General features: G+C 38.0%; 1 protein-coding gene across 3 annotated transcripts; it reads left to right on the top strand.

The window, feature by feature from the left end:
- The first annotated feature begins 41 nt into the window (after positions 1 to 41).
- On the top strand, positions 42 to 25,350 carry myrfl (myelin regulatory factor like). 3 transcript variants are annotated; one of them, XM_017302684.1, is made up of 26 exons: positions 42 to 180; positions 568 to 630; positions 2,853 to 3,093; positions 5,005 to 5,159; positions 7,145 to 7,238; positions 7,634 to 7,695; positions 9,064 to 9,523; positions 10,196 to 10,405; positions 11,574 to 11,769; positions 11,860 to 11,936; positions 12,340 to 12,450; positions 12,524 to 12,614; positions 13,245 to 13,445; positions 13,522 to 13,630; positions 13,718 to 13,827; positions 15,051 to 15,196; positions 19,098 to 19,256; positions 19,340 to 19,411; positions 19,564 to 19,607; positions 20,583 to 20,759; positions 20,848 to 20,892; positions 21,049 to 21,133; positions 21,234 to 21,308; positions 22,489 to 22,600; positions 23,812 to 23,883; positions 24,064 to 25,350. In XM_017302684.1, exons 4-26 carry the CDS (start codon positions 5,075 to 5,077, stop codon positions 24,154 to 24,156), a joined length of 2,886 nt encoding a protein of 961 aa, XP_017158173.1. In that variant the 5' UTR covers positions 42 to 180; positions 568 to 630; positions 2,853 to 3,093; positions 5,005 to 5,074; the 3' UTR covers positions 24,157 to 25,350. The 3 variants fall into 3 exon arrangements, with proteins under 3 accessions (XP_017158173.1, XP_017158172.1, XP_008399058.1); XM_017302683.1 differs by having other exon boundaries at positions 19,101 to 19,256; positions 19,561 to 19,607; positions 24,064 to 25,349; XM_008400836.2 differs by having other exon boundaries at positions 19,561 to 19,607; positions 24,064 to 25,349.
- Positions 25,351 to 26,880: the final 1,530 nt, after the last annotated feature.

Here is a 26,880-nt window from a genome sequence, read left to right as displayed (position 1 = left end):
GTCAGAGTTCAGAGCTAATGGCAAAAATATGTTGTCTGGGTGTTGCAGACTTCTATGTGAGACGAATTATGAACAAATTGGTATAATGTCCGAAATAAAAAGTCAAAATATCTTTATTGAGGGAAAAAATAACCTCTCCAATAAAACTCTGTGCTTATTGTGTCGAAGAAAACCGTTACGGTGAGTTAGCATTTTAGCTAGGTTATGCTACAGGGTTTTATTGACGCATTAATATTATTTTCTTTAATATGTTGAATAATCATATTTGTGATTATTTTCTTTTATATGTTGTGTTCACAGAAAATACGTGCTTTGACTAAGTAATTTGGTTAGCTGCTTAGCTATTAGGTTAGCTAAAGTGCTAAGCTAATGCAGCTAACTCTACCTTGACTAGATTAGCCAAAAACTGTAATCGCGTAATATCATTACTTCAATATATTGTAAAAAAAGAAGTTATATTGCGTTTTCTAAACTCTCCCCTTTGTTCGGAGATTTTATAGATCGTTTTTAGTGATATTAAACTAAGGTTTTGTGTTAAAACGCATAAAAATGTATTCGTTTTCCCAGATGTTCGGCTATGTGTGGACAAGGCCTGAAGCAGAGCTGCAATGTCAGCCTAGTGATCATCAGGTAGGAAAATATTTATAATATTGGTGAATACTGGTTATTAGCCATAACAGCAACATCAATACTACATATTGCTACCATTGCAAACGTTCATATCGTCTGATCCTTAAAATAAATTCTTAAAATATACAATTCTTTGTACTAAATTGATGTAATTTGAGTTTCACTATTAGAAGAGATGAAATAAATACATTTTTAATGATGCTGCTGTCCAAACCCAACTGGATGCCCTTAGTGGCAAACAAAACAGGGAAGCTACAATCAGCCCTTTAAACAGATGGTTACCATGGAGACCGAATGCAGGCTGGTGGATGGACATTACTGCTGACCAAACAGTTACTCTAACATCTCTGCTGACTTGTCTGCATGCCTGGGAGTTGCTGGTTCAGTAAATCACTCCCAACACATTGATAATCGCAGTCTTGACGTTTCCTCCTCTTTGAAGGTGCGTCAAAGTTCCCCCCATTTTAGTCATTTCTCCTTATCTGACATTAATAGAACGACTGATGACTGAATCTTTATGATCAGCCCGGGTGAAGTATAACATTGGCTCAGTCATCCTCTACCTTTTTGAGTTTTTAGACACATTTCAGGATGTACTGGTGTGGAACAGTGACTGACTTAACATAAACCTTTATTTAGCTAGAAATGAGTCAGTCAGACTCACTGACTGATGTGGATGAATCACTAAATAAAACCTAAAAGTGGATTTTGAGAAGTTTAATGTATCAAATATTAATTTCATTTTTATTACTCTTGGATTATTTACGTCTTCTTTGGTTCTCTCTCCTCCTGTCCACCACCAGCCAGCTCAGGTTTTTTTTCTTATGTCTATTTGAAAGTTTGGGTGGATTTTTAGTATTAAGCTGCTAATTTTATGTTCCAGTTGTTCAAACTCAACTGATGTGAGTCATTCTGGGTTATTTCTAAAACAATCGCACAATTATTCACAACAAATCACAGAGTCTGAGTCACGTAGCTGCTGATGAGGTGCACTCGTTGCAACGCAAATGAACCAAAATGGATCTTTGACTTTGATTTATCTGTAGGATAAACTGCTCTTTGGGTTTATTTCATACACATAATTATTTATTTAACTGTTCTAATTGATTTAATGTAATTGTTATTTTATGTTTTTAACTCGTTTTGTCCAGGTGGGTCACCTGTTTTGGGTTAAAAGATCCAAAAATGAAAGATGATGCTACATCGCCCTCTACTGGGCAAACATGGAATTACAGTAGAACTCAGTTTAAATGACACCCAAACGTTTTTTTTTTTCATTAAGCCAAATAAAAGATTGTTTTTTTATCTCCTTTCACTGAAACCCATTAAATCAGTCCATCTATAGTTATAAAACACCGTATTTAAATTAATGTACTTTTTTTTCTTTCCCATTTTGTTGATTTTATTTTTTATTTTTTTACACTGAAACTTGTTTTTTTGTGAGTCATGTGGCACAATTTGGAGATGTGTGTTCCACCGACCCCAACGCCATTGAGTTCATAGTCTGACATTTTATGATTTCCTGAATTTACTGGACTTCAGGACTTTTCTGTAGGAATGAAATTAATTCAGTTAAGTAAACATTTTTGAGAAAATATACTTTGACATTTTTAGTATGCCGTACTTTTTACTTTTGCTTGACGTATCGCTACTCTTAGTTGAGTAAAATTTCTGTTTTTTTCTCACAGAATAAAAAACATGTTTTAATTATAAATTTTCCAGACACAGACACACAGTTTTCACTAAAGTTTCATTAGTTTTGAGAGAAATTTTATTTTGAAAGACCTTTCTTTTGTCTGATTTTGTTATTTTTTGTTACCTATGTGAGTTATTGTCATTTTGGTAAAATGACAATAACTCATGTATGGTAACATATTTATATTTTTGGTAAAAATCTGAATATGTTGACAATTTGATCAGTTACTAAATACTTTTTACCAAATACGTTTTAGTCTCAACTCACCTTTGATGAATGTGGAATTAAGTTTTGCTAAATTCTTTGTTACATAATCCTCCCACTTCAAAAATATCAATAATTAATTTGAGAAAACAATGTTTTTTGCAGGTTTTGCCTGTTTCTTTTCAGCCAAAAAAGCACAATAAGTGATGCACTTTTACTGAAGTACAGCATAATGGAGGTGAATTAGTGTTACAGGAAGGTGACTGGCTGTTTTATGGCTGCGTCAGATGAGTGAACACCTTTTATCTTTTCTTGTTTAAAGCTCAAAGTCCACCTGACAGACACAGGCGATCCACAGACAGTCACCACAAACCGATTTTTTAAAAGAAGTGATTCTACCGGCTGGAGCCTCACAAGAAGAGGTTTGACTTTGGGTATATTGGTAGAAACTTTGGTTCTGGAGCTGAATTCGCCCTCACACATGGATGGTACCTGAAGACGAGCGGGTCGGATACATTTCGCCGCTGTCCGACTGGCTGGCAGCCATTTTGGAGACGAACCAGGTGTGTTTGAGCAAACATGTTGAGATGGTTTCTGTTTAAACAAGATGGTTTTATCTGCCTTATGGAGAACCATTACAGCTGAAACAAAGATCACAGCGATTCTTTTAGTTTTAACACATAATTACGTCATTAACTGTAAATATCATGAATATTCATAGATGCTTAAATGTCTAAATCTGCTCTTCATTATGAAGTTTGAGGACAATGCAAGGAAAACTAAATAGTTACATTAAAATAAGATTTTAGCAGTTGGTCAATGGTATTTTAACTCCATCTGTACTTCAACCAACATCTAATTTTGATGTAATGTGACTTTTATGAACCACATTAATGTTTTCCATGGTCCGATCAAGCGGTTTGCTGCCAATGGGAAAGTTTTAACAAACTGTAAAGGAAGTTGTTGATTCAAAAGTTGAAAATTTATTAAAAGTCGTGATACTCAGGTTGACGAACTGGTGGTTTGAACTCTGCACTGGAAGTTTACAGTGGGGTGTGTTCAGTAGGTTATGAGGTTACGTTTAATTTTCTGTGGTGTTTGAACAGAAAAATATGATGAAAATAAAAACATGCTAATAAAGTATGTAATTTTTAGAGCTTAGTTAAAGGTTATGACACTAAGATGCAACCAAAACATTTAGGAGCTTGAGTCCAAGTCAAAACGAGAACTGGTGTATGTTTAGAGACTTAAATGTTATGTTAAAATAGCTTTATTAAGGAAACAAAGGTACTTATGACAATATTGTAAGTAGTAAAAATGTCTTTAGAGTTTTAAAGTATTTTTAAATTAATAAAAAAATACTTGGAAGTTGTGATTACTGTGACCTACAGTAAGAACTAACAGGATTCAGCAAAGCAAATGTGATGCTAATGATTGCTAGCGTTGATATTTACCGATAAGCTAGCCTGTTTTTTTATTTTTTATTTGTCTTTATGGGAAATAATCTGAGAAAAATAATCTAGAGACCTAAGGAATACAGCAGATATCTAACAAATGACTTAATAACAATCTCATGTAAAAAGGGAACTGCTAACAAACAAGCTAACTTTGCTAGCATCACAACCATTTAGCATGTCTGCATCATCTAGCGTTTTTCTTGACATTTTTATTTCATGCAAACTTGATTTGTTAAGCTGCTTCTTATCCATTGTGTTATAAAAAGTGTAAAATTTAAAGACTATTAATTTTAATTGATTTTAATAATGTCTATTCAGCAACCACAGGTTCCATCACTTGGTTTGGGTTTGTTTTCAAGAGTTGATGCTTCGAGTCCATTCATTCGGTCTTGGTGCAGTACCGTTTCTTCGCCAGCTTTCTTAGGACGATTAAAGACAAAACTAGACACATCAACATTCTTGCTCCTCTACAGCATTTCTGGAGTTCAGTAGTTTGTTCATTTCTATGTGTCAGTCAAAAAAAATCCCAAATCCTATCAATCAGAAAGTCTTTAGCTCTCTGGACATTGGATTTAGATGGAAAGTAACACTGTTGACAAGTCTTTTGGAGAGATGAATGTATGTTTGTTATTCTTGTTAGCCAAAGGTATTGGCTTTGCCTAGTACCTTTGGCTAACGCTTTTACACTTTGGCCCATACTCTTACGGTCCACAGCAACAGAGGTTGCAGACCCTAAACTAGACAAACCATTATTCATCTACAACATACATGGATAATCTATGTTGCAGGAAGTATATGAGTGAAAGGATTGTCATTGGGTGATTGTTATAAACCAAGATAAGGATGGAACGAATACCATTTATGAGCTAAACTTTCTTTACATTTAACAAAAGGCTTTAGCCTTGAACTTTGGATCATTACCTAATGGTGTTGGATCACCGTCAGTGGGACTCCTAATGGAAAAAGCAAGTCTTCTAGCCCAATATTTACCTGCTTAATGCATTGTAATATTCTCAGTCTCGTGGTCAGCAGTAGCTGCAGGAGGAGATCCTCCTGACTCCTCCACGTTCCAGCACAGCAGCGCCCCATGCATGGCAGCATGGAGCCTGGAGCCAGTGGGCCACCGCTCCAGGTTCTTGGAGAGAACGAAGCACTGCAACAATTCTTCAGCGGTGAGACGTTCCACAAATCTTCACAGCCAACCTGAAAATATCAGTCAACTGCAAAACAAGGTTTTAAGGAACTTAAAGGATGTCCCATGAGAATCCAAGATTGGTTCAAGAGACGTTCCATAGTTTCAAGCATTCTCCAGACAGATGTGGTTTTGTTTTTCATGGACAAGCAGGTCCTCTTGAAGTTTGGTTGAAAAAGTTCAAGAGATCCCAATTGCTTTGAACCTACTTATGTTGGCAACAAGGAAAGTCCAGGACTATTTGAAGAATGTTCTGGTATTTCGATAAGTTGGTGTTTCTTTGAGGAGGTGTCCAGGAAGAGTTACAGCTAGTCCTCAATTTGCACTGAAGGTTTATTGAAGGCAGATCTCAAGTAATTAAAGCGTTTCTTCATCTTCTTCAGTTAAAGTAAGGTTCAAGGACACTGATGTCAAACTCTAGTTGAGGACCAGTGCCTTTGTATCAACACTCCTGAATCCCATAGTTAGATCAGTTGCTTTGGACTTGAGACACTTTCAAAGGTTGCGGGACACTTGTTTGGCTGGAGTTCGGCATCCTTGTTCCAGGAGACAGAGAGAATCTCCAGTGTATCAAGAGGTTCTGATATCTATGACGAAAAGTGTTTGACGTGCTTGAAGAATTTAGATTGTCCAGAAAGTTTTCAGGCTCTCTAAACTTTCTAAACTTTGTAAGTTGAGGTGAACCATTTTTAGGTTATACTAATTGTGTTTTATAGTTGTGGCATTTTTGGGGGGTTTCTACCTTTGAGGTACCCAGAACTATCTTTGGAGAACTTCAGTCTATCATGATTTAGTTGCTCTTGTGAAGTTTTTGAGGTGTAACTAAACAAACTGCACTGAATATGGTTCATATTGCCAGCAGAACTTAGTCTACAACACACCATTCAGTACCAAAGAGAGAGGTGGTTTAGAAGAGGTTTGAGAGATAAGCAGGTGACTCTTAATGCTTGGTTGGTGATCAGGTCTTCCTACAGTCTTAAAATTATGCTAACAAGGTTCATGACGTCTTAGTCTTTAGGGTTAGGTAAAGGCGATGTGATCTCAAAGAGTGTGTGGGACTGGTTTTAAGTTTTTAGATTAGTTTGGAGAGACTTTGACTCAAACAGGTTTCCTGCATGTTAGGAAAACTCTTGTTTTTTGAAGAAGTCCAGTTGTTTCCTAAGAATTTTCCAAAGACATTCCAGGGTCTGCCTAACAGGGTAGCGATAAACAGTCTTGGTTCTTTATGGAAATGAACCAAAATTGTAATTGAGGTGTTTTATACCAGGAGTTTCCAAGTCTACTCCTCGAGAGCCACCATCCTGCATCCCTCCTCATAAGTATAGACCTAATAACAAGACATTCATTTGACTCAGGTGTGTTGGAGAAGGGATTCCTCTGAACATTGCAGGATAGTCCTGGTGTTTGTTTTCACCGTGTTTTTGGTCTTTGGGCTTTTGTGACAAAAGTTCGAAGTTAACTTTTGTAATGTTGCAAAAGAGAAAATGCGAATTAGACGCGTTTCTATCCACTGATCTGGAGCGAATAAACCACGATTGGTATTTTAAAACTTTTCAGAGTTTCGTGCCTCTGGTATGGCACGGAGCCTCCAGTGGATGAGACAGTTTCCTACTTTGTGTTTCCATCTTTTTGGGATCAAAAAATGGTAAAGTTTTCCCAAATTTGACCATTTCTATCATCCTTTTCTAATGCAATAAAACACTGATGAACCAGGGTTGGTGATAGGGATCCAGTGAAGGATTGTCAGCGTGTTGAAGGAGTATGGAAATATATATATAACATCATTTATTATTCCTGGCCCAAATGTTGGTATCGGTGAATCCCTAATTAATAATTTTATTGAGAAGAATGAGGAAAAAAATCTAACTATATGACTGTAATTACCAACTGTGATCACAGAGTTTTGTGTATTAGTTTCCTTTCACTCTGTGAGTCCTGATCCCACCATATTGCTCACCTTTTCAGGTCAGGACGTCCGCAGTGTGTTGGACAGCTCCGTTGCTGTCGACACCAGCATCCTGGAGCAATACCTCAGCAACGACATGGACCCCAGCAGCTTGTAAGTCTCAGAGGATGAAGATCATTTAATCATTTAACGAAATGCTCATCCAGGCACCAATAAAACACTTAAAGGATTAACTGTAAATAAGACCAGAGGTTGGAAAGTAGTTTAGTTATTGTGTTCATTGAGTTATTTGTTGACCAAGAATACCCAGAAATCCTTGCAGCCATGTTCTTGGTTAGTTTCTACTTGGTGAGAGTCGGCCTGTTGTAGCTACGGTACAATGAGAATCAGTGTTAATGTGGGAAACTTTCTGAGCACACTCTGTTATGTAACATCCATAATTTAGCTCTGACCCAGTTGGTTGTCAGATAAGTGAAGATTGCTGACGGAGACGGCTCCGTGTAGGACGGCCCGACGATCACTGATACCCGGCTGTTTTTATTTTCCAGCATGCTTCCCGAGTCTCCTCCTGACTCGAGTTCGGAGGCCTGTTCTCCTCCACAGATACCAGGTAGTTTTCAACACACTGCAAAAACGCAACAAGCTATTTTTGGTCTAATTTCTAGTGCAGATGTCTTAATAGGCCTGAAATAAGACAAAACTAACTTTTCTGCAAGATATAAGAGCTTGTTCTCAGCAAATTCCATCCATCCATCCATCTTCTTGCACCCTTGTCCCTTAATGGGGTCGGGAGGGTTGCTGGTGCCCATCTCCAGCTAACGTTTCGGGCGAGAGGCGGGGTCACCCTGGACAGGTCGCCAGTCTGTCGCAGGGCAACACAGAGACACACAGGACACACAACCATGCACACACACACTCACACCTAGGGGCAATTTGGAGAGACCAATTAACCTGACAGTCATGTTTTTGGACTGTGGGAGGAAACCGGAGTACCTGGAGAAAAGCCACCATGCACAGGGAGAACATGGAGACTCCATGCAGAAAGACCGGGGCCGGGAATCGAACCCAGAACCTTCTTGCTGCAAGGCAACAGCTCTACCAACTGCGCCACTGTGCAGCACGTCTAAGCAAATTATTTCCTAATATTAAAAAAAAATCTCTTTTTTAATATTAATATTAAAGAACAAGCTCTTATATCTTGCAGAAAAGTTAGTTTTGTCTTATTTCAAATGTACTAAGATATTTGTACAAGAAATTAGACCAAAGAACCTTGTGTTCTTGCACTGATCCAGTTCGCCTTTTGAATTATAAAAGCTTAATTTCCTTCTCTTGTTTTTACCCATGTAACTAAAACTTATTTCCACGTGTAATGCGGTAAGTTTAACGTTACAGTAGTTTTTATTTTAATAATAACACATTTCTATGTCACAGAAATTAATGCGATTAATTGTTTGAAACAATTAATTGAATTAATCATCAACTAATTTAGTAATCAAATAATCAATTGCAGTATAAAAACTCAAAATTTGCTGAAAGAACACATTCAGAGCAGAAATTAGGCCAAAAATGTATAAAAAATATACATTTTGCATTTGAATTAAAAAATCTTTAAGTCTGTTCTACTCAGAACTGAAATAAAAAAGGTCTCCCATTAAGCCTTTTTCTGTCTAATTATTAATCACTGAATGGAAACAATAATCAACACATTAATACTGCAATGATCTTAAAGTTCATTAAATAAATTTAAGTGGTTTGTAATGAAGGCCTTGATTATTTAAATCACTTAAAAGGTCCATCCTAACATGGTTAAATGGAAAACATACAGAATGTGCCAAGTTTTTATCTGATTAATTGATTAATCATTAGAATAATTGGTAGAATAGCATAAAAATACACAGATATACATTAATCTACATGTTATAGAAGCTTCTGTTGTTTTTATATTTTTAAAGCATGTTGTGTTTTCTCCTGTTGCCAGATCTCGGATATGAACGGTCCTGTTGGCCCATCCGTCCAGAGGCCTTTCAACCAGCAACGTACTGTCACTTTAAGAATCGAGGATCCACTCCCCTCGACTCCGACCGACTCACTCGAGCCACTTCCTGTCGGTTAAAAGATGGCGGCGGCGGCACGGCCCACTCTGACTTTCTGACCCACAACCAGCTCTGTGGTTTGGGCCTCACAGACTCTTCTGTAAAGTCTAGGACTCCACCTGATCCGCATGTTCTACCCGTTCATCAGGACACCAACCACCCACCTGAACACTACTTGAATTCAGGAAGCATTTTGCAAGGTTACACTCCACCCACTCCTCCTTCCCCACCCTTACCTCCAACCAGTACCTACATGTCCACCATGACTGACCCAGGTCTGGTCCAAAACCTCCCTGTGTCATCTTCGCACTGTCTGCTGGGTTCAGTCTCCACATCGCATCCCTGGTGAGCAAACCTTTGGTTTTTGGAAATGACTGTGTGTGGATTTGTGGGGGAATACCCGAGATCCCCTTTAAAGCCGTTTGATTGGCTGATGCTGTATGCGCTGCAGAATGGCTGCTGGAAAAGGCAAGAGTTTTGCTTGAGTGTCGATCCCAAAAGTTCTGCTTCATTCTAACAGAACCTTCAAAGTCTGCCTCATTTTAACGGAGATCTGTTATGCAAAATTCACATCTGTGCTTCAATTTGGGTCTCGGCTGCTTCTAAAAACAGCTAAAGCACTTAAAAAAGAACACAGTTAATGTTTTTGTTGTCTGGAAAATGAGCCATTTCAAAAACCTCTCAAATATTAACTCACATTCTAAGGCTCTGTGCCGTTACCTAGCAACCCCAGAAGAATTCCGCCCGTTACCTAGCAACCCAGGCAGAGCTCCAGCCTGGTCAGCTGGTTTTACCACTGTATCCGCTGTACAATGGCTGCTGGAAAAGGCAAGAGTTTTGTAGTTGATTTACCAACCAGAAACAACTTGGCGGGTTCTTGTTGGTTGTGCAGGAGGCTCTACTTCTGCTTTTCAAAAACGTACCGTTGTATAATTGTGCATCTGCTTGCAGCCATTTTCACGTGCGAGTGTAAATGTTGGGCTAAGCAGCAGCTTATTTTGATTTGTTTTTCATCAGTTCCCAGGACAGTAAAAAGAGAAGGAGATCTGAGTCTGAGGAATCATTTGCAGCAGTTGATGCTGCCGGTTGTGAAAGGGATGGGACTCATAACGCTGGCACTGGAAATACTTTAATTGGACCGGGTCCGGGTTCCTCCCGGTTGCTCAGATGGGAACATTACAGGCGGGAGCACTGGAGCACTTTATGCAACACCAGCTACCAAACACTGTAAGTACAAATCCCTCTGAACCAGAGGGTTTAATTTGGATCGGTTGAGGACATGAGGGCCATGAAGTTACTCAGTCAAAAATTACAGCTAATTATTTAGCTACAAACTAAATATTTAGTTAGCAAGTTAAATATTTAGCTACAAACTAAATATTTTAGGTAACAAGCCAAAGGCTTGAAGCAAAATTAGGTTTGTTATTTAAATATTTATATAGCTTACAGTTAACTGCATAATTAGGTTGAAAATGAACTATTCAGCTCGCTCAGAGATAACTAAATGTTTAGTTTCTGATGTATATAGCTTGCTAACTAAATATTTAGTTGGTAAGCTAAATATTTAGTTGGTAAGCTAAATATTAAGCTAACTTAGAGCTAAATATTTAGTTTGGAGCTAGTTAGTGTGCTCACTAACTTTTTATGGAGCTAAATACTTAGTTTGCAAACTAAATATCTAGGTTGGAGTTAAATATTTAGTTTAGCAACTAAATATTTAGCTTTAAGCTATAAATATTTAGTTTGGAGCTACATAGTTAGCTTGCTAACTACAGAAGTTGGAGCTAAATATTTAGTTAGCTAAAACTTTGTTATATTTGGTCTATTTGGCTCTAAACTAAATATTTAGTTTAGAGCCATGGGATGATAATTATAACAAATGACTTGCAGCAGGCTGGATTGAGCAGGCTGGATTGAATTCAATCCAGCCTGACTTGCAGCAGGCTGGATTGAATGTTTTAATAAATGTACTAAACGTATCCAACATAATTTTATATTCAATTCTTCAGAATCAAATAATTAGGCAAATTTTCCATAAACATGAGTCCAAATAAACTAAATATTTAGTTTAGAGTCAAATAGCTCGCTCACTTAGTATTTATGGAGCTAAATTAAGCTACTATTTAGTTGGAGATAAATGTTTACATATAGCTCCAACTATATAGCATATAGCTAACTGCACTACATATTTAGTTAGCATGCTATTCATAAATTAATGAATAACATTATGACTTATGAAAAATGAACACCTGTTTTTTCTCTCATTATAGATTATATAATAAAAGTTATTGCTGTTAATTTTTGGTTGAGTAACTTAACTTTACAAATGGAAACCCATAATGTTGTGGAAGTTGCACCAAATCGACAGAAAATTTGTTGTTTTGTTTCGTTGTAGGGCGCCTCCTGAGTACCATATTGATACGGATAAAGGCTTTAACTATTCTCCAGCTGATGAGGCCTTTGTGTGCCAGAAGAAGAACCACTTCCAGGTCACAGTTCACATTGGTGTGGCTGCAGAGCCGCATTATGTCAGAACACCCAGCGGTCTGCAGAAAATCGACCACTTCCAGATTAAAGTGTTTGGGATTAAGGTTCACAGCATCTTCTGTTTCAAAGTAGAAATGATGATGATGTCTCCTTCCGGTACTCAGAAATACAAATCCAAACTGTATTTTTTGTAGCTTGAAACACCCGGCCATGAGGTGACGATAGAGCAGTCTCAACCTGACCGCAGCAAGAAGCCCTTCCACCCCTTCAGGTTTGGATTAAAGCTACGTTAATCTTCATAAGCCAATCAGCCGATCTGAAGAGTAAATGTTTACTTTTCTTGGCGTTATGCACAGACACATTCACAGCTACACGTTTTGTAGTCGTTAACTTGAGAAAAGGTCGTCCTTCTCACTTTCTGCTATTAAATCCGAGGTGTGAGTCAGCTAATCCTAACAGTTATGGTAAATATAGCTAGCATAGCAGCTGGATGTTTTGCTAGCTAAATGGTAGAATAGCTAAATCGTAGAATCGAGGTTCTATTCCTAGCAATAGCTCGATGGGCGTAGAGTTTCCTTTTATACACATTGCTCTCCGTCTTGACTTTTTGAGTACAATTTTAGTAGAATTAAAAGCAGAAACCCGTAATAAGACATGCATCTGTCATCATGCAGGGTGAGTTTGCCTTGTGGCAAAATAACCACAGTAACTCTTGGTCGACTGCACTTTAGCGAGACAACGGCCAACAACATGAGGAAGAAAGGCAAACCCAACCCTGACCAGAGGTATGACAGCAGGCCCACTCAGGAAACAATGAGCTCTAGTGGAAATAAATGCTAACTGTGTGAATGTGTGCAGGTACTTTCAGATGGTGGTTGGCCTTTATGCTGCCGTCAAAGACGAGACTTTTCTCCTGACTGGCCTGGTGTCAGAGAAGATCATTGTTCGGGTAAAATCACTTTCTGTAAACCAATATTTAAATAACCAGCAGGGCTGGGAGACGTGGCTTAAAATAAAACCTCTGATTTCTTTCATACCAGGTCAAATTTCCAATTTTATTTTATTTTTTTCTTGCTTTGTTTCTAAACAGTAATTGCAAATGAGAAGAATTTTCAGAAAGTGGCTTTTATTTCAATTATCCCTCCTGTGAGTCGTACATAAGTATCAAGGTCACACTGAGAATTTATGTTTAATTACGAGAATAAATTCATAGTATTAGCAGAATAAAGATGCAATTTTACCAGAAAAATGTCTAAAAATTATAAGAAAAAATTAGTTTTAATAAATAATGAAGATATTACAACTTTATTCTGGTAATAGTATAACTTTATTCTTATAATTAAAAATAAAAATGGCAGCTTTTCCTAATATTCCTTCATAGAGTTGACCTGAACTCAAAGTGTAAACAGATGGAAGCTGCGAAACAAGATGGCCGCCCTGGGCGTGCTCTCTGAGCTATGGAAGCCCAAAGAGCACAATTAAATCCTCAAAAACCAAAAATTCTGTTAATCGATGAAGTTGACTTCTCACCCAGCTTTACCTGCGACTGAATTAAACTGATGTTGTCCAACACCTTAAGGCGTCCAATCCAGGCCAGTTTGAGACGGACAGCGACACCTTGTGGCAGCGCGGGTCAGCGCCGGACGCCGCGGTCTGTTACGGTCGGGTCGGTATCAACACCGACTCTCCAGATGAAGCCCTGGTTGTGTGCGGAAATGCCAAGGTGATGGGTGCCATCATGCAGCCGTCTGACAACCGAGCCAAGCAGAACGTACAGGAGGTTGGACAAAACAAGCCGGGGTTCTTCAGTCCCCACACAGTTTCTGTGAGTCCAGTGAAGTAATTTTGTCTTTCAGGTCGACTCTGAGCAACTGCTTAAGAGAATCAATCAGATGAGGATAGTTGAATTTGACTACAGGCCAGAGTTTGCCTCCAACATGGGAATAGATCACGCCCATCAGACAGGTGCTGGTATTCACAGCCGGAACTGGTACACTGTGGCTTCGAAAGGGTTAAATATTTCACGTTTATTAAAATCATGTGACATTTCAGGAGTGATCGCTCAGGAGGTGAAGGAGCTGCTTCCATCGGCGGTCATGGAGGTCGGTGACGTCGTCTGCTCAGACGGAGAAGTGATACAAAACTTCCTCATGGTTGATAAGGTGTCTTTACATTTATCCTCTATATTCCATCCATCCATCCATTTTCTTTGCACCCTTGTCCCTTAGTGGGTCGGGAGCTGCTGCTGCCTCTCCAGCTGGCGTACCGGGCGAGAGGCGGGGTCACCTGGACAGGTCGCCAGTCTGTCACAGGGCAACAGAGAGACACACAACCATCCATACACACACTCACACCTAGGGCCAATTTAGAGAGGCCAATTAACCTGACAGTCATGTTTTTGAACTATGGGAGGAAACCGGAGTACCAGGAGAAAACCCACCATGCACAGGGAGAACATGCAAACTCCATGCAGAAAGACCAGGAATCGAACCCAGAACCTTCTTGCTGCAAGGCAACAGCTCTACCAACTGCGCCACTGTGCAGCCCCATCTGGATTCAAATGTGCAATTCTTAAAGGGGACCTATTATGTAAAATTCACATTTTTATACTTCCATTTGGATCTCAGCTGCTTCTAAAAACAGTTCAGCCATTTTTTTTTGGCAATGTGGGTTTGATTTTTGGTATCTGGAAAATGAGCCCTTTCAAAAGCCTCCTAATTGTTAAGTCACATTGCGCCGTTACCTAGCAACCCCAGCAGAGTTCCGTCTGTTACCTAGCAACCCCAGCAGAGTTCCGTCTGTTACCTAGCAACCCCAGCAGAGTTCCGTCTGTTACCTAGCAACCCCAGCAGAGTTCCGTCCATTACCTAGCAACCCCAGCAGAGTTCCTCCTGTTACCTAGCAACCCAACCTGAGTTCCAGCATGTTTGGTCAGCTGTTTTTTACCTCTGTGTATGCTGTACAATGGCTGCTGGAAGATACAAGTGTTTAGTTGTTGACTTACCATCCAGAAACCACTTGCTACACTCTTGTTGGTTGTGCAGGAGGCTTCACTTCTGCTTGTCAAAGATGAACAGCTGTATAATTGTGCATCCGTCTGCAGCCATTTTCACGTGCGATCATAAATGTTGAGTAGGGGGGCGTGGCCAGCAGCAGCTCATCTGGATTTAAAGAGACAAGAGACCCTAAAACAGCTCATTCCGAACTGATCAAAATCTAATTATATAACAGAAGTTTTTGTGCCAAAAAATATAATAACCATGTTTTATATAGCCAAGAGATCTATCCTAAGAAGCATAATATGTCACCTTTAACGACTAATGATAAGTAAAATTCCCAACATGTTGGCAGATACAGCCTCAACATCCCTGTCCTCCCTTTACAGGAGCAGATCTTCATGGAGAACGTGGGAGCTGTACAGCAGTTGACGAAGCTTACAGACAACCTGGAAACTCGTATCCAAGAGCTGGAAGGTTGGAACCGCAGACTAGCAAAGCTGAAGAGCCTAACAGGCAGCCTGCGCTCCACCAGGTACTCATCGTTATTTATCTAATCTTTACATCTGTAGCTGGAGAGGAGAAAGTATCCCAAGGGTGGAGTTTAATAGCAAGATGAACGAGATAACAGGCATTTATCAACAGGTTCCAGCTGACGGCTTTGACTGGGCCAAGAAAAGATCATCCTAGATTGGCCTCCCACCTTTTAATTTTAAATGTCTGGATTTATAACTTAATGAAGGAAATCATTTAGGGAATCAAATTAAAAATTAAATACATTGTGGTTAGCGGCACTAAAAAAATTAGAGGCGCTAGTCATAAACAATAGTCTTGCTAATGCTAAAATGCTATACTAGCATAATTAGAGTTTACTGCTAAAGCGTATTGATACCCACCATGTGTAAATGACAGGATGTGGTATATCGCCCCCTACTGAGCCAAATTTGTTCATCTGTACAATTTGCGCTTCAGGAAGTGTAAAACTACAGGCTGCAGTTCTACAGCAATCAATTTATTCATTTGTTGTATATTTGCCTCTTGCTTAATAAAGTTTTTTTTCAAAAATAAGAGGAAACGGAGCTGTAACATAGACAGACTTCAAAATAAAAGCATGGATAGAACTTCAATAAAACTTCAACACAGATGTCAAACTTTATCCAGCTGAAAGTTTGCAAAACAGCCAAGTAAATTAATGTGCTGGAATTTATCCTGAAAATTTAATTTAGGAGAAGCTAAGTTTGCTAAATGTTTTAAAAGTTAGCAAAACCGCTAAAGAAAACATTAGCTAAGCTTTTAGTGCATTAGCTGAAGTGTGTCCACCACTGGAAATGTGTCAAAATGATACAGAAAAGTTTTACATTTTTAAGCAACTTTTTAAAATGTTGGGTTAGATTGTAATCTGTAATTTATGGAAAAATATAACAATTTACATTTAAAAAAATTATTCTGCGTTTATATATTCAGCTTTATTACAATTTTCACATGTTGGGTTTTGACACTTTTGGCTTTCCGTACAATAAACCATCTACCATTACAGCAGAAAACATGGAGATGCCAAAGAGCTGCTTCCTGATCCAGAGTCAGGTTGAACCTGGATATTTGATCCGTCTGAACATTTTACTGGCACAGATGAATAAAATCAAAGTCAGAAAAAGCTGTATGTGTTTTTTTGGTCCACTTCTGATCAGTTGTGGTTCCAAGTCCAGAGACAGATTACTTGTAACCGTGCAGCAGCGTGGAAAAACTGATAAAATGACTCTATTGCATAACCAAGGCTGTCGAGAAACTGAAGGACGCTGCAGTTCAAGGACAGGTTTTCTGGATTCTCCTGCTGATTTTTAACCATCTAATTTAGACAGAAACATTGATCGTTTATTCTGCTAATACTATGAATTTATTCTCGTAATTAAACATAAATTCTCATAGTGTGACCTTGATACTTATGTACGACTCACAGGAGGGATAATTGAAATAAGCCACTTTCTGAAAATTCTTATTTGCAATTTGCTTAGAGGGGCTGCACAGTAGCGCAGTTGGTAGAGCTGTTGTCTTGCAGCAAGAAGGTTCTGGGTTCGATTCCCGGCCTGGGGTCTTTCTGCATGGAGTTTGCATGTTCTCCCTGTGCATGCGTGGGTTTTCTCCGGGTACTCCGGTTTCCTCCCACAGTCCAAAAAAAAAAACATGACTGTCAGGTTAATTGGCCTCTCCAAATTGCCCCTAGGTGTGAGTGTGTGTGTGCATGGTTGTGTGTCCTGTGTGTCTCTGTGTTGCCCTGCGACAGACTGGCGACCTGTCCAGGGTGACCCCGCCTCTCGCCCGAAACGTTGGCTGGAGATGGGCACCAGCACCCCTCCCGACCCCACTGAGGGAAAAAGGGTGCAAGAAAATGGATGGATGGCATTGATCGTGATCCGCTTTGCCAGGCTTCCTTTCACTAGACGCTGCTATGCGCCGTTAGCCTGACTGAGTGCCTCAGTCAGGTATTATAAGTCAAGGACAGTCAGGAGGCAACAGCAAATTATTTTCACCTTCCCATTTATTCTGATAATGCAGAGATTTTCTTATCACATACCATAATCTATACGTCTGGAAGCAGAACCAGCAGTTGCGTATCAGTAGATAACCCCGTCTATAACTGGACCTGCAGCAGACGTCACCATTACTTATCTGAATAGTAAATACTGGAACCGACCAACTTCAGATCTACAGCACAGGAAAACCCAACACTGACTGAAAATGCTACGTAAATTTGTCAGGATCGTATTTTTTCTGATATTTGTGTCAAGTTACTTCAGGTTTGGTTTGCTGTGTGATTCCCACTTGAAAGGGATCGTTCCCACTGTGAAGTTTGAACTGGATTTCACTCAAAGAGCCTTTAATTTAGTTGACTCATCTTTATTTTTTGTATGATCTTCCACATAGCCCAATAGGAGAAAAACCTCAAAAGAAACAAACATCTATTACATTCTGAAATTAACAAGATAAATGCATTGTGAATAATCAGATTTCTACCCCTTTAAACCAATTATTTCAAAAGAATAGCAAATATTTTATAGTAAAATTCAACAGCAATAAATAAATTAGCATTTATCAACATTTTGTTAAATATTTTCACAAACATTCTGACCAATATTTCTTTTTTTTCCTTTCTACTTTAACCAATAAACACCAAGTGTATTTTTTTAACTTACTAACTTGACTTCAGTAAGATAAAACAATTTAATACAATCAATCAATCAGAGTCAACTTGCTGCTCCAATGAAATTCATCAATGAGCAGCAGCATTGTGAGGCTTACCGGCCGTCTTTCACAGTTTGTAGAAACTTTTACACAGTTCTGAATTCACACTGTTTGCTTCTCGTGCTCTCAAACAGGAGGGACAGTCACACCAAAAGTAGATTGAAGATTGAGTCCACCTGGTTCTCCTCACTAACAGGCAGAAAGGTGCAGCGGAGGGGAGCGACGGAGGGGAGTGGTTACCTAGCAGGTCACCTGGACAATTTGTATCATAAAAAAAAGCTGCTTTTGTGTTGGCACAAGCAGCCAGAATCAGAGAATATGAGATTGTTTCCAATGTTCCTGAATGCAACACCTGGGAGTTTTTAACCACCTGCCAAAGCTGTCATGATTCCTCAGGGTCAAAGGTTGAAACTGAGAGGGGAAAAATGCATTTTTTTCAGTTTCATTATAACATTAGGAAAGCCAGGTCAGATCATACGGAAGACCAGAAAGGTGTTTTTTCAAAAATAAGAGAGAATGTGAGGAGAAGAAACAGAGCTGTAACATAGACAGACTTCAAAATAAAAGCATGGATAGAACTTCAATAAAACTTCCCTTTCGATCCCTTTCAAGTGGGGATCACACAGCAAACCAAACCTGAAGTAACTTGACACAAATGTCAGAAAAAAATATGATCCTGACAAATTTACGTAGCATTTTCAGTCAGTGTTGGGTTTTTCCTATCGGATTTACAGCTAGCAGAAACATGGAAGTAACTGACATGACAAAAGTGCGTAAAGCAAAAAGGATTCATGTGAATCAGAGACAAACGACATTATGAAAATAATTTCTGAGCGATTAGCAGGAATAGATTAATTTGATGCAAATGGTTCTTAATTTATGAACATGCCGAGTCCATATTTGGTACTGGGTCACAGTCAAGTCACCACTCTGATTGTATGCTGCAATCTTTTTTTTCAGTTTCAAATCTTTTTCAAGTCAATTTTTTTTCAGTTTGCTTTTAATTACATTTTTTTTATTTGTTCAATTATTTTCAATTTTGTTTTTTGTTTCCTTCTTTTTTCTTTTTTTAACAAACATTTTGGGTCCAATTTAGCTCCATACAGAACTAACAGAATGACTTAATAATAAATAGCTTACTACGGTTTTTAGCATGTGCCGGTGTATCGACGGTGAAGTTCTCGTGTGTTCTCCAGCAGCAAAGCTCAGGCCAACGCGTCGGTGCCACCAACCCCAGAACCGGGCAGAACCGCAACCACTCAGAAAAACGTCTGGGGTCAGAAATTCATCCAAATTCTTCAGAATAAAATCTTCCTGGCTAGCATCTTTACCTTCGTGATCACCATGGCTGTCTGGTGAGGAAAGCTACGCTACTGCCTGCCTTTCTACATGAAGTTAAATATAAGTAAAAATGATTTTTGTGTGTTTTTGTTTGCAGTATAATCTCCGTTTCTGTTCTCTACCTGGTAACTGTGAAGGCGGTAGACATTGAGAACCTTCCCAACAACAGGTCAATATTAAACAAAAACATTTAGATGATAAATAACTGTTGATAATATTCATCCTCCTGCTCCATTACGGAAGTTTAAACATAATAGATACCTTTATGTTGTTGTGTGGTTGCCATGTTGTGATTTTATTTCATTTTGTCCCCTTTAGCAGCAGTACTGTATTGCCTATGTGGACAGAAGAATCACCTACAGCAGGTGCTGTTCTCGCTGCAACGCCACACTTAAATCAGTCTGGAAATATTCAAAAGTATTTATTGATCTCAAACGTTTAGATGTGGCAGAAAATCAAAACTTGTTTATTTTTTTAAGCGACGTTCATGAATGTTGTTGCTTAGATTTTCTTATTGTTGTTCACACTTATCATTGAAATATCATATTGCTAGTAGTCCTTCATTCCCCATATTTATGTCTGTAACAAGGTTATTGTAGTTAAATAAAACTAACAAAACTGAAATTGAAAAAAAATTGACACAGAAAAACCGTTGAAGAATAAAACAAAGCCGCTTTTCTCTTGCTCTCTGTGTCGGCTGCGCTACACGTTCGCGACGCCACTTTATGTTTCAGGATTTAACACCAAAAACACTCAAACATTTCCCACACAGAGAACAGAACATTCAGTCCATTACAGTTTTATGTTTTCAGGTCTGATGGTTATTTTAAAATTATTACCGATTGATTGCTGTGGCAGATTAGCTACCGCTGCTAGCAGCTAACCTAGCATTGTGTTAGCTGATTACCGAATTTGATCTGTCAGAGTGGGTGTTTAGCTAGCCTTGTTTATTTTTTTAACTGAACCGAAACACATTGAATCCCACAGCACATCTACATGTTAAGATTGTCATAGTCAAGCTAGCATAACTGAACTACTTCCTTCTCCCTTTCTTCATGAAAACTTTCTCCTGACCTGGTTATCTATCTGTCCCATTGTTGGTAATTAATAGCAAACACTGCGTCCCTTTTTCTTTCATTTACCAGACGTACATTTAAGATTTAGCGTGTTACGTTGACAACTTGACAGCTGAAACCAAAGCTAGTCATCGTCAGCCAACAGCTTTTTTTGCCCTCCAGCAGAGAGATGGGGGCGGGATCTAGCACACATAAAGTCTCAAACTATTATAAAATAAAGCAAGAAAACAAAGTTAATATGCTAACAGTGAGTTGCACCTCCAGTCTCAGCACCAACAACTGCAGTCCCAAAAACAACGCCTCCTGGTTCCTGGCCTCCTGATGTGAGCTTCTGTGATCTGCTGTTCTGCAACGAGGTGTTCTGCTGCCCTTCGTCTCCAGTGGGCAGCACGTTCTCCATCAGGCCGACCTCTGATCCAGCCAGAAACTCAACAAGAACAGGTAACAGCAGCCCAGGAGACCCAGATAAGGTATCCAGATGAGCAGCATACAGAAAGAGCAGAATCAGGCTGGTGTTTTTGTCCAACAGGAGCAGGAAAAGAAACAATTAATCACCTGAAAGCTACTGGAGACTGTGAGTGTTACATGTCACTGATGTAAAGCACAAATACATTTAAACATGTTTTCAAAATGAAAGAAGCTCGTGAAAGTATTCATACCCCATGAACTCTATTGTTAAACTTCAATGTTTGTGTTTTATGTGATTGATCGGCTTTTTCCTCTCCATCAGGGCGAAACACAACCATTCATACATTCATGATTAAAGAGAACAACCAGGTGATTGACGGCAAATACTGCATGAGGGATGAATGTGGGTAGGTCCATCAATAGAACATTAAACGGCAAAACAATTAACCTTAGTTTGCTCCTTTGGACTAGCTGTAGTAACATTTCTGTCTGTTTTGTTTTATTTAGGCCTGAGAGATATATTTTTAGAGTTCCTATCAGCCAGTTTGTCCCTGTCAACATGAGAGTCACGCTGCTTATGAGGTAAGGACTGATGGAATCAAAACACAGAAAGTAAAACACATTTTTACGTCTTGCTTAAATATTTTGCAGAAACTCCTCGTCTCTCATGTAAGAGCTCAACTTTTTCCTTGATGGATTTAGGAATCTTGCCAAAGTAGTCTCACCCTTGAAACTGTTTCACACTTCAGCTGCCATTAACTTGTCAGCATCAACAGATGCGGCCAAGTTCTGGCAGCATCTGCCAATTAGCTTAAGCTAATTTCTTAAGCAATTAGCTTAAGCAATTAAGCTAATTGCCTAATTATTAAGCAGTTAACTTAATTATTAAGCTAATTATTGAGATAATTAGCTTAATAATTAACAATTATTAAGCTAATAATTGCTTCTTAGCTTAAGGTAAAATTAGCTGCTACTAATTTGCTACCAAAGGATGAAAAAATACCCATAAGAAATCATTTTAAACCTCATATCGGATCAGATCTGTGGCCTTTAAAGTGGCTGTTCCTATGTAGTTGAAGTTTATTAAACATTTTTGCCCAAAAATTGTCAAACTCCTTGAATTTATTGTTAGCTAGTTAGCATCATACTCATGCTGTTAGCTAGCAGAAGTCTTTTTGCTCCCTAGCTGACGGCATGCTGGCTTTCTTTATCTGAACAATATTTCAAAGTAAAATTTACTGTATAATGTTCCCCTCATATTTAGGCCCTATACTGTATGTAAAATCGTACTATTTTTTGTTTTTATTGCATTTCTGTCTAAATCAGTTTTAATATTACACAAAAATTGGGAAAATATGCTAATAACGATAGAATTTTTTTTTAGAAATTGACTTTACCTTCTCTGGAAGATTTTTGTCTGAACAATATTTCAAAGTAAAATTTACTGTATAATGTTCCCCTCATATTTAGGCCTTATACTGTATGTAACATCTTACTATTTTATTTCTTAACATAATTTTACAAAGCAGTTAGCGCCATATTTTTGTGGTTTACTAGCAGTAGCTTATTTTTGCTCCCTGGCAAATGGTAAACTAAGCTGCTTTGAATAATATTTTAACGGTGAAACCTCACAGGAACAATAAATTATCCAAGCTTGACATCATCAGTTAGCGTATTGCTAACTGATTTCTGGTTAACAGTAAACTAAGTTACTTTCTCTGAAGATTGATTGTGTAAAATGTTCTTATTTATTATGTTTCAGTTCTTCTGAATTGTTGGTGGTTCATCTATGTGATGTAGACGAGACCACCCCTTGCTCTGCGATAACGAAGGAAAGAGATGACTCTGAATATAGATACCCATCAAATACACAGGTACATTTTTTTGTTTTTATTGCATTTCTGTCTAAATCAGTTTTAATATTACACAAAAATTGGGAAAACATGCTAATAACCATAGAAAAATTGATTTTACCCTCTCTGGAAGATTTTTATGTGTTTGGTCCAGATGAACAAATAACAGGAAATTTGACATTTCATACTTTGTCATGTTGTTGGTAGTAGTTCACTGAAATGCAAAAGGCTGAAGGCGTGAGTGGAGATGAAGATTTAATACAAAAAGTGATGAGGCTAACAAAATGCAGCAGTGTGTGAGAACCATGGACCAGGACAGATGAGCTAGATGTGAATAGTTAGAGCAGCAGAAGTTAGGAAGATGCACAAGAGAGCAGGAAATAACTCCTAACACTGAAGAAACACCACGACTAGAGAAAACATGATAAACTAGGAGACAAAGACAGAAGGAGAATTAAGGCTGATCTAATAACAAGAAGAACTAAGGAACGCAGAATCTAGAATAACTAAAAGGACTAGACATAGAAATAAACCTAACTAGAACCACTGAGGAAAGTTAGACCATGACATAAAACAGTGGTGTCAAACTCATTTTTATTTTGGGCCGAATCAAAAATCTGAATGTTCTTAAAGGGCCGGTTGCCCCAGAATCTATTGATAAAACCAATAAAACTGTTAAAATATCAATTAATAGCTGTTCCTCCAGGATTTGTGATTATTTGAGTGTTTATTTTTGCAATCAAAATGACAGATTTTGTGGTGAATATTAAGAAATATTTGTAATTGTTATTTTACAGTATTTACACTAATGTATGATGTTAAATGTGACTCTTTATCACTCGCTGTATCAGTTACGGATTTAATGTTTTTGACCAATTTTGAGAAAATTTGCAGTAAAATCAGGAAAAAAAATGTGGAAATTTGTTGATTTTGTGTGATTTTTGCAGATTTGTGAAAAACTGGAAGGACTTATTGATGTAATTTGGAGTCCAGAGGGCCACATAAAAAGCTACGGCGGGCCAGATTTTGCCCCCGGGCCTTGAGTTTGACACCTGTGACATAAAAGATAAATTAAGAGGAGCAGAAATAAACAAAACCAAACCCAGAAACTCCAGAGTCTTTACAGACGTTTCGTTATTTTAAAGTGAAAAATCCTTCATGCAGTGAAGATCCTACAGTGGACAGAGTTGAAAAATAATGCACTTATTTGATTAATGTGTCTGTTTCTGCAGGGGGAACATGAGTGGCCTCTTCATGTGGCTCGCCTCCATTACAGTTCATATCACTTCCGGTCCTCAGTAGCTGTAAGAAACAAATTATTTCCGCTTCAAATCACATAAATCACAAAAAGCTAGCCAGCTACAGCATCAGCTAACTATATTTATGACAATTTTTTATTTTATTACAAACATTAAAATCCCTTGGATATTTTATATAAACGTTTATTTAAGCCATGGAAATATTTTTAACTGTTGTTTCTCCAGGGTCAAGCAAACTGCAGTACTGACCACCACTACGCGGGGGCGCTCTTTACAGATTATTACTTCCACTTCTACAGACGCTGCACAAAGACATAAACATTAGCTTCTTCCTGAAAAATTAATTATAACAAATGATCTCATCCAGCAGATCTCTGCTTTTACTGACAAAAAAAACCTGAAAACTTTTACTACACTGTTGTATAATGTTTGTTTTTTATCAATTCCAAATGCATTTTATTGTGAAAGGAAGGCAATTCTTCAGATTACGTAACTAGTCACATTAAATCTGTTTTGGACATTTCTCGCTTCGCTGATGTTGGCTCAGAAAAATGTAAAACAAAATAAATAAACAAAACTGCTGTTTGTATTTTTTTTCCTCAGTGAAGCACTTGAATGTTTTTCCTTTGTTTACGTAAAACCTGAATTTGTAGAGTAATAAATCTTGAAATGTCTGGTGAGCAGTTTGCGCTTCTGTTGGCTGCTTAAAGAAACAAATGTCTTAAATCTGTTAAGTATTTAAAATATTTCAATTACTTGATGTTTCTGTTGGTGTGAGACTAAAGTAGTACACAAAATGGGCAAAAAAAAAGGAAAAATATATATTTTTTAACAAAAATCTGAAATTACAATGCCAACTTTATGAATTATTAAATACAAACATGGACTCTGAAACCCAATCCCATTTCATATCCAGACCTGTAAATGTTCACTGACCCAGATTCTGTGGATTATTTTGACGTAAACCTGGGTTGGTGGTGGTGGTTCTGGTCTTACTGGGCCAGTTTCTTTGTTAGATGTTTAGTTTCTGAAATAATTTGACCTATTGCAGGGTTTTTCTGACATTTCAGATGAAATTTAGCGTGTTTTCACTCCTGGTTTGATTGGTGACAAGGTTGCAACATTTGTTATATTTTCAGCTTCTGCAGTTCACTTTCACACAAATCACACCCTCTGAAAAACCGGTTCCCCTCCTCGCCTGTGGGGGCGCTGCTCCGATAACTACTGAAGGAAGCAACACAAAAACGTCAGAAGAAGACACTAACTTTATTTCCATTACGAAAGTGCGCAAAACTTTTACAATATTCTGCTAATGTAAAAAATAAAACACAATTTTGCAGTGGTGTGGACTGGATGAAATGGGGTTGAGTCTGAATAATACAAAGATGCTGTGGTTACCTGAAAGAAAGATACAGCGACGTCGTGAGTTATTTATGAATGTAAGAGTGTTTAACTTAATCTTTTCTATGAGCCGAGTGAATCCCAACTGCTTTAATAAAATATTTTTAAATGTTCTTGGATGGTTCTTTTCATTTTTATTTTTTTTACATTTTGCATGATGTTTTAATAGACTTTTCAATCTCCAAACTTCTCACTTTTTTAATCCACTCCACTGACAGAACTGAACTAATTTAGACTTTAGAAACCAGAAGATATTTACGACTAAGAGGAGTGAAGAATAAGATGAATGTAAAAGATGTTTTAACACTTCTTTATTTAATTCTGGACGGTAAGTCAACAGCGAAACACTTGTAAAGCCGTAAAACTAGCCAACCAAACTGTTGGAATTGTGTTTGGGGTTGCTAGGTAACAGGCCGGGGTTGCTAGGTAACGGGTAGTGCCTACAGATTTATGATGTTACATTTTGCTCATTTTTCAGAGTAATAGGTCGCCTTTAATCAGTTTAATGTTTTCATAGACGTTGGTAGTCTATAGACTACCAACGTCTAAAAAGGTTTTAGATTAAAGGTTTAAAATATTAAACCTTTAATCAGTTTAATATTTTCATAGACGTTGGTAGCAGTCAGTAGTGTTTGTTTGGAGTTTTGGTCTTGAAATGTGTTGTTTCGTTTTTCTTGTAGCTCATTTAAATAAGCAGCAAAATGTAATTATTGTTTTGATATTTCTTTACATTTTTTTTAGTGTCCACTCAGATTTTTGATAGATTAGACGGATTTATTTATGTTTATTTTAAGAAAGTCTCAACAAAAAAAAAACATGTTTTTATCCAAGATGAGGCCTTAGTTGCCTAAAGATAAATTAAATTTATTAGCATTTTTTTTATCAGAATGAGACGGCATCAACTTTGGGTAAAATTGTTTCTGGATTTCAGTAAATGTAATATTTATGAGTATTTCCCTTCTTAATGATGTCATCTACCTGAGCTGATTACTCACTAGGAGACTGATGACTAATTCAGGTGGAGGACGAACAGCACAAAGGCAAACTAATGAGGTCTCAGAGCGAAACGCCTGGTCTGAAGAGAGGAAGGCTGAGTTCCTGGACGGAAACAAGACCTGACCAGAAATGGACCCTGTAAGTACCAGCAATCCTAAATATGTTATTAGTGTGAAAGCTGTAAGCATTAGATTTGAATTGGGTTGAACCCATGACCTCAGCGTTACCAGCTGAGTTAACCAGCCAGACATAGTATACAGGTTTTATCGCCAGACTTTGCACACCCCTGTGTTAATAATAATTAGTAATCATAGCTGAGTTTTTAAGAAGCAGTAGTTAGTAGTATGTTTTTTTCGTCAGAAGTATATATAGATTTTTTTTTTTCATTGAGATCTTGTTAAATTCTTGATGGCCATTCCCTCTGCTTACAGAACTTTTGGGTTTTTATATATTAATTTGTTTGTGGAGAACCGTAGTTCAGCTCCGACTGAAGTAAAACCTCACAAAAGAAGATAAAACCAGGTGTAACGTTCCTAAGAGGATAAAGGTAAATAATCTCCACTGGGCTGTCTGTGTGTGTGTGTGTGTGTGTGTGTGTGTGTGTGTGTGTGTGTGTGTGTGTGTGTGTGTGTGTGTGTGTGTGTG

Source organism: Poecilia reticulata, linkage group LG23 (genome assembly GCF_000633615.1).
Source record: "Poecilia reticulata strain Guanapo linkage group LG23, Guppy_female_1.0+MT, whole genome shotgun sequence".
Lineage (NCBI taxonomy): Eukaryota > Metazoa > Chordata > Actinopteri > Cyprinodontiformes > Poeciliidae > Poecilia > Poecilia reticulata.
The sequence above is the reverse complement of the archived record's forward strand: the minus strand, read 5'-3'. Positions and strand labels throughout refer to the sequence as shown.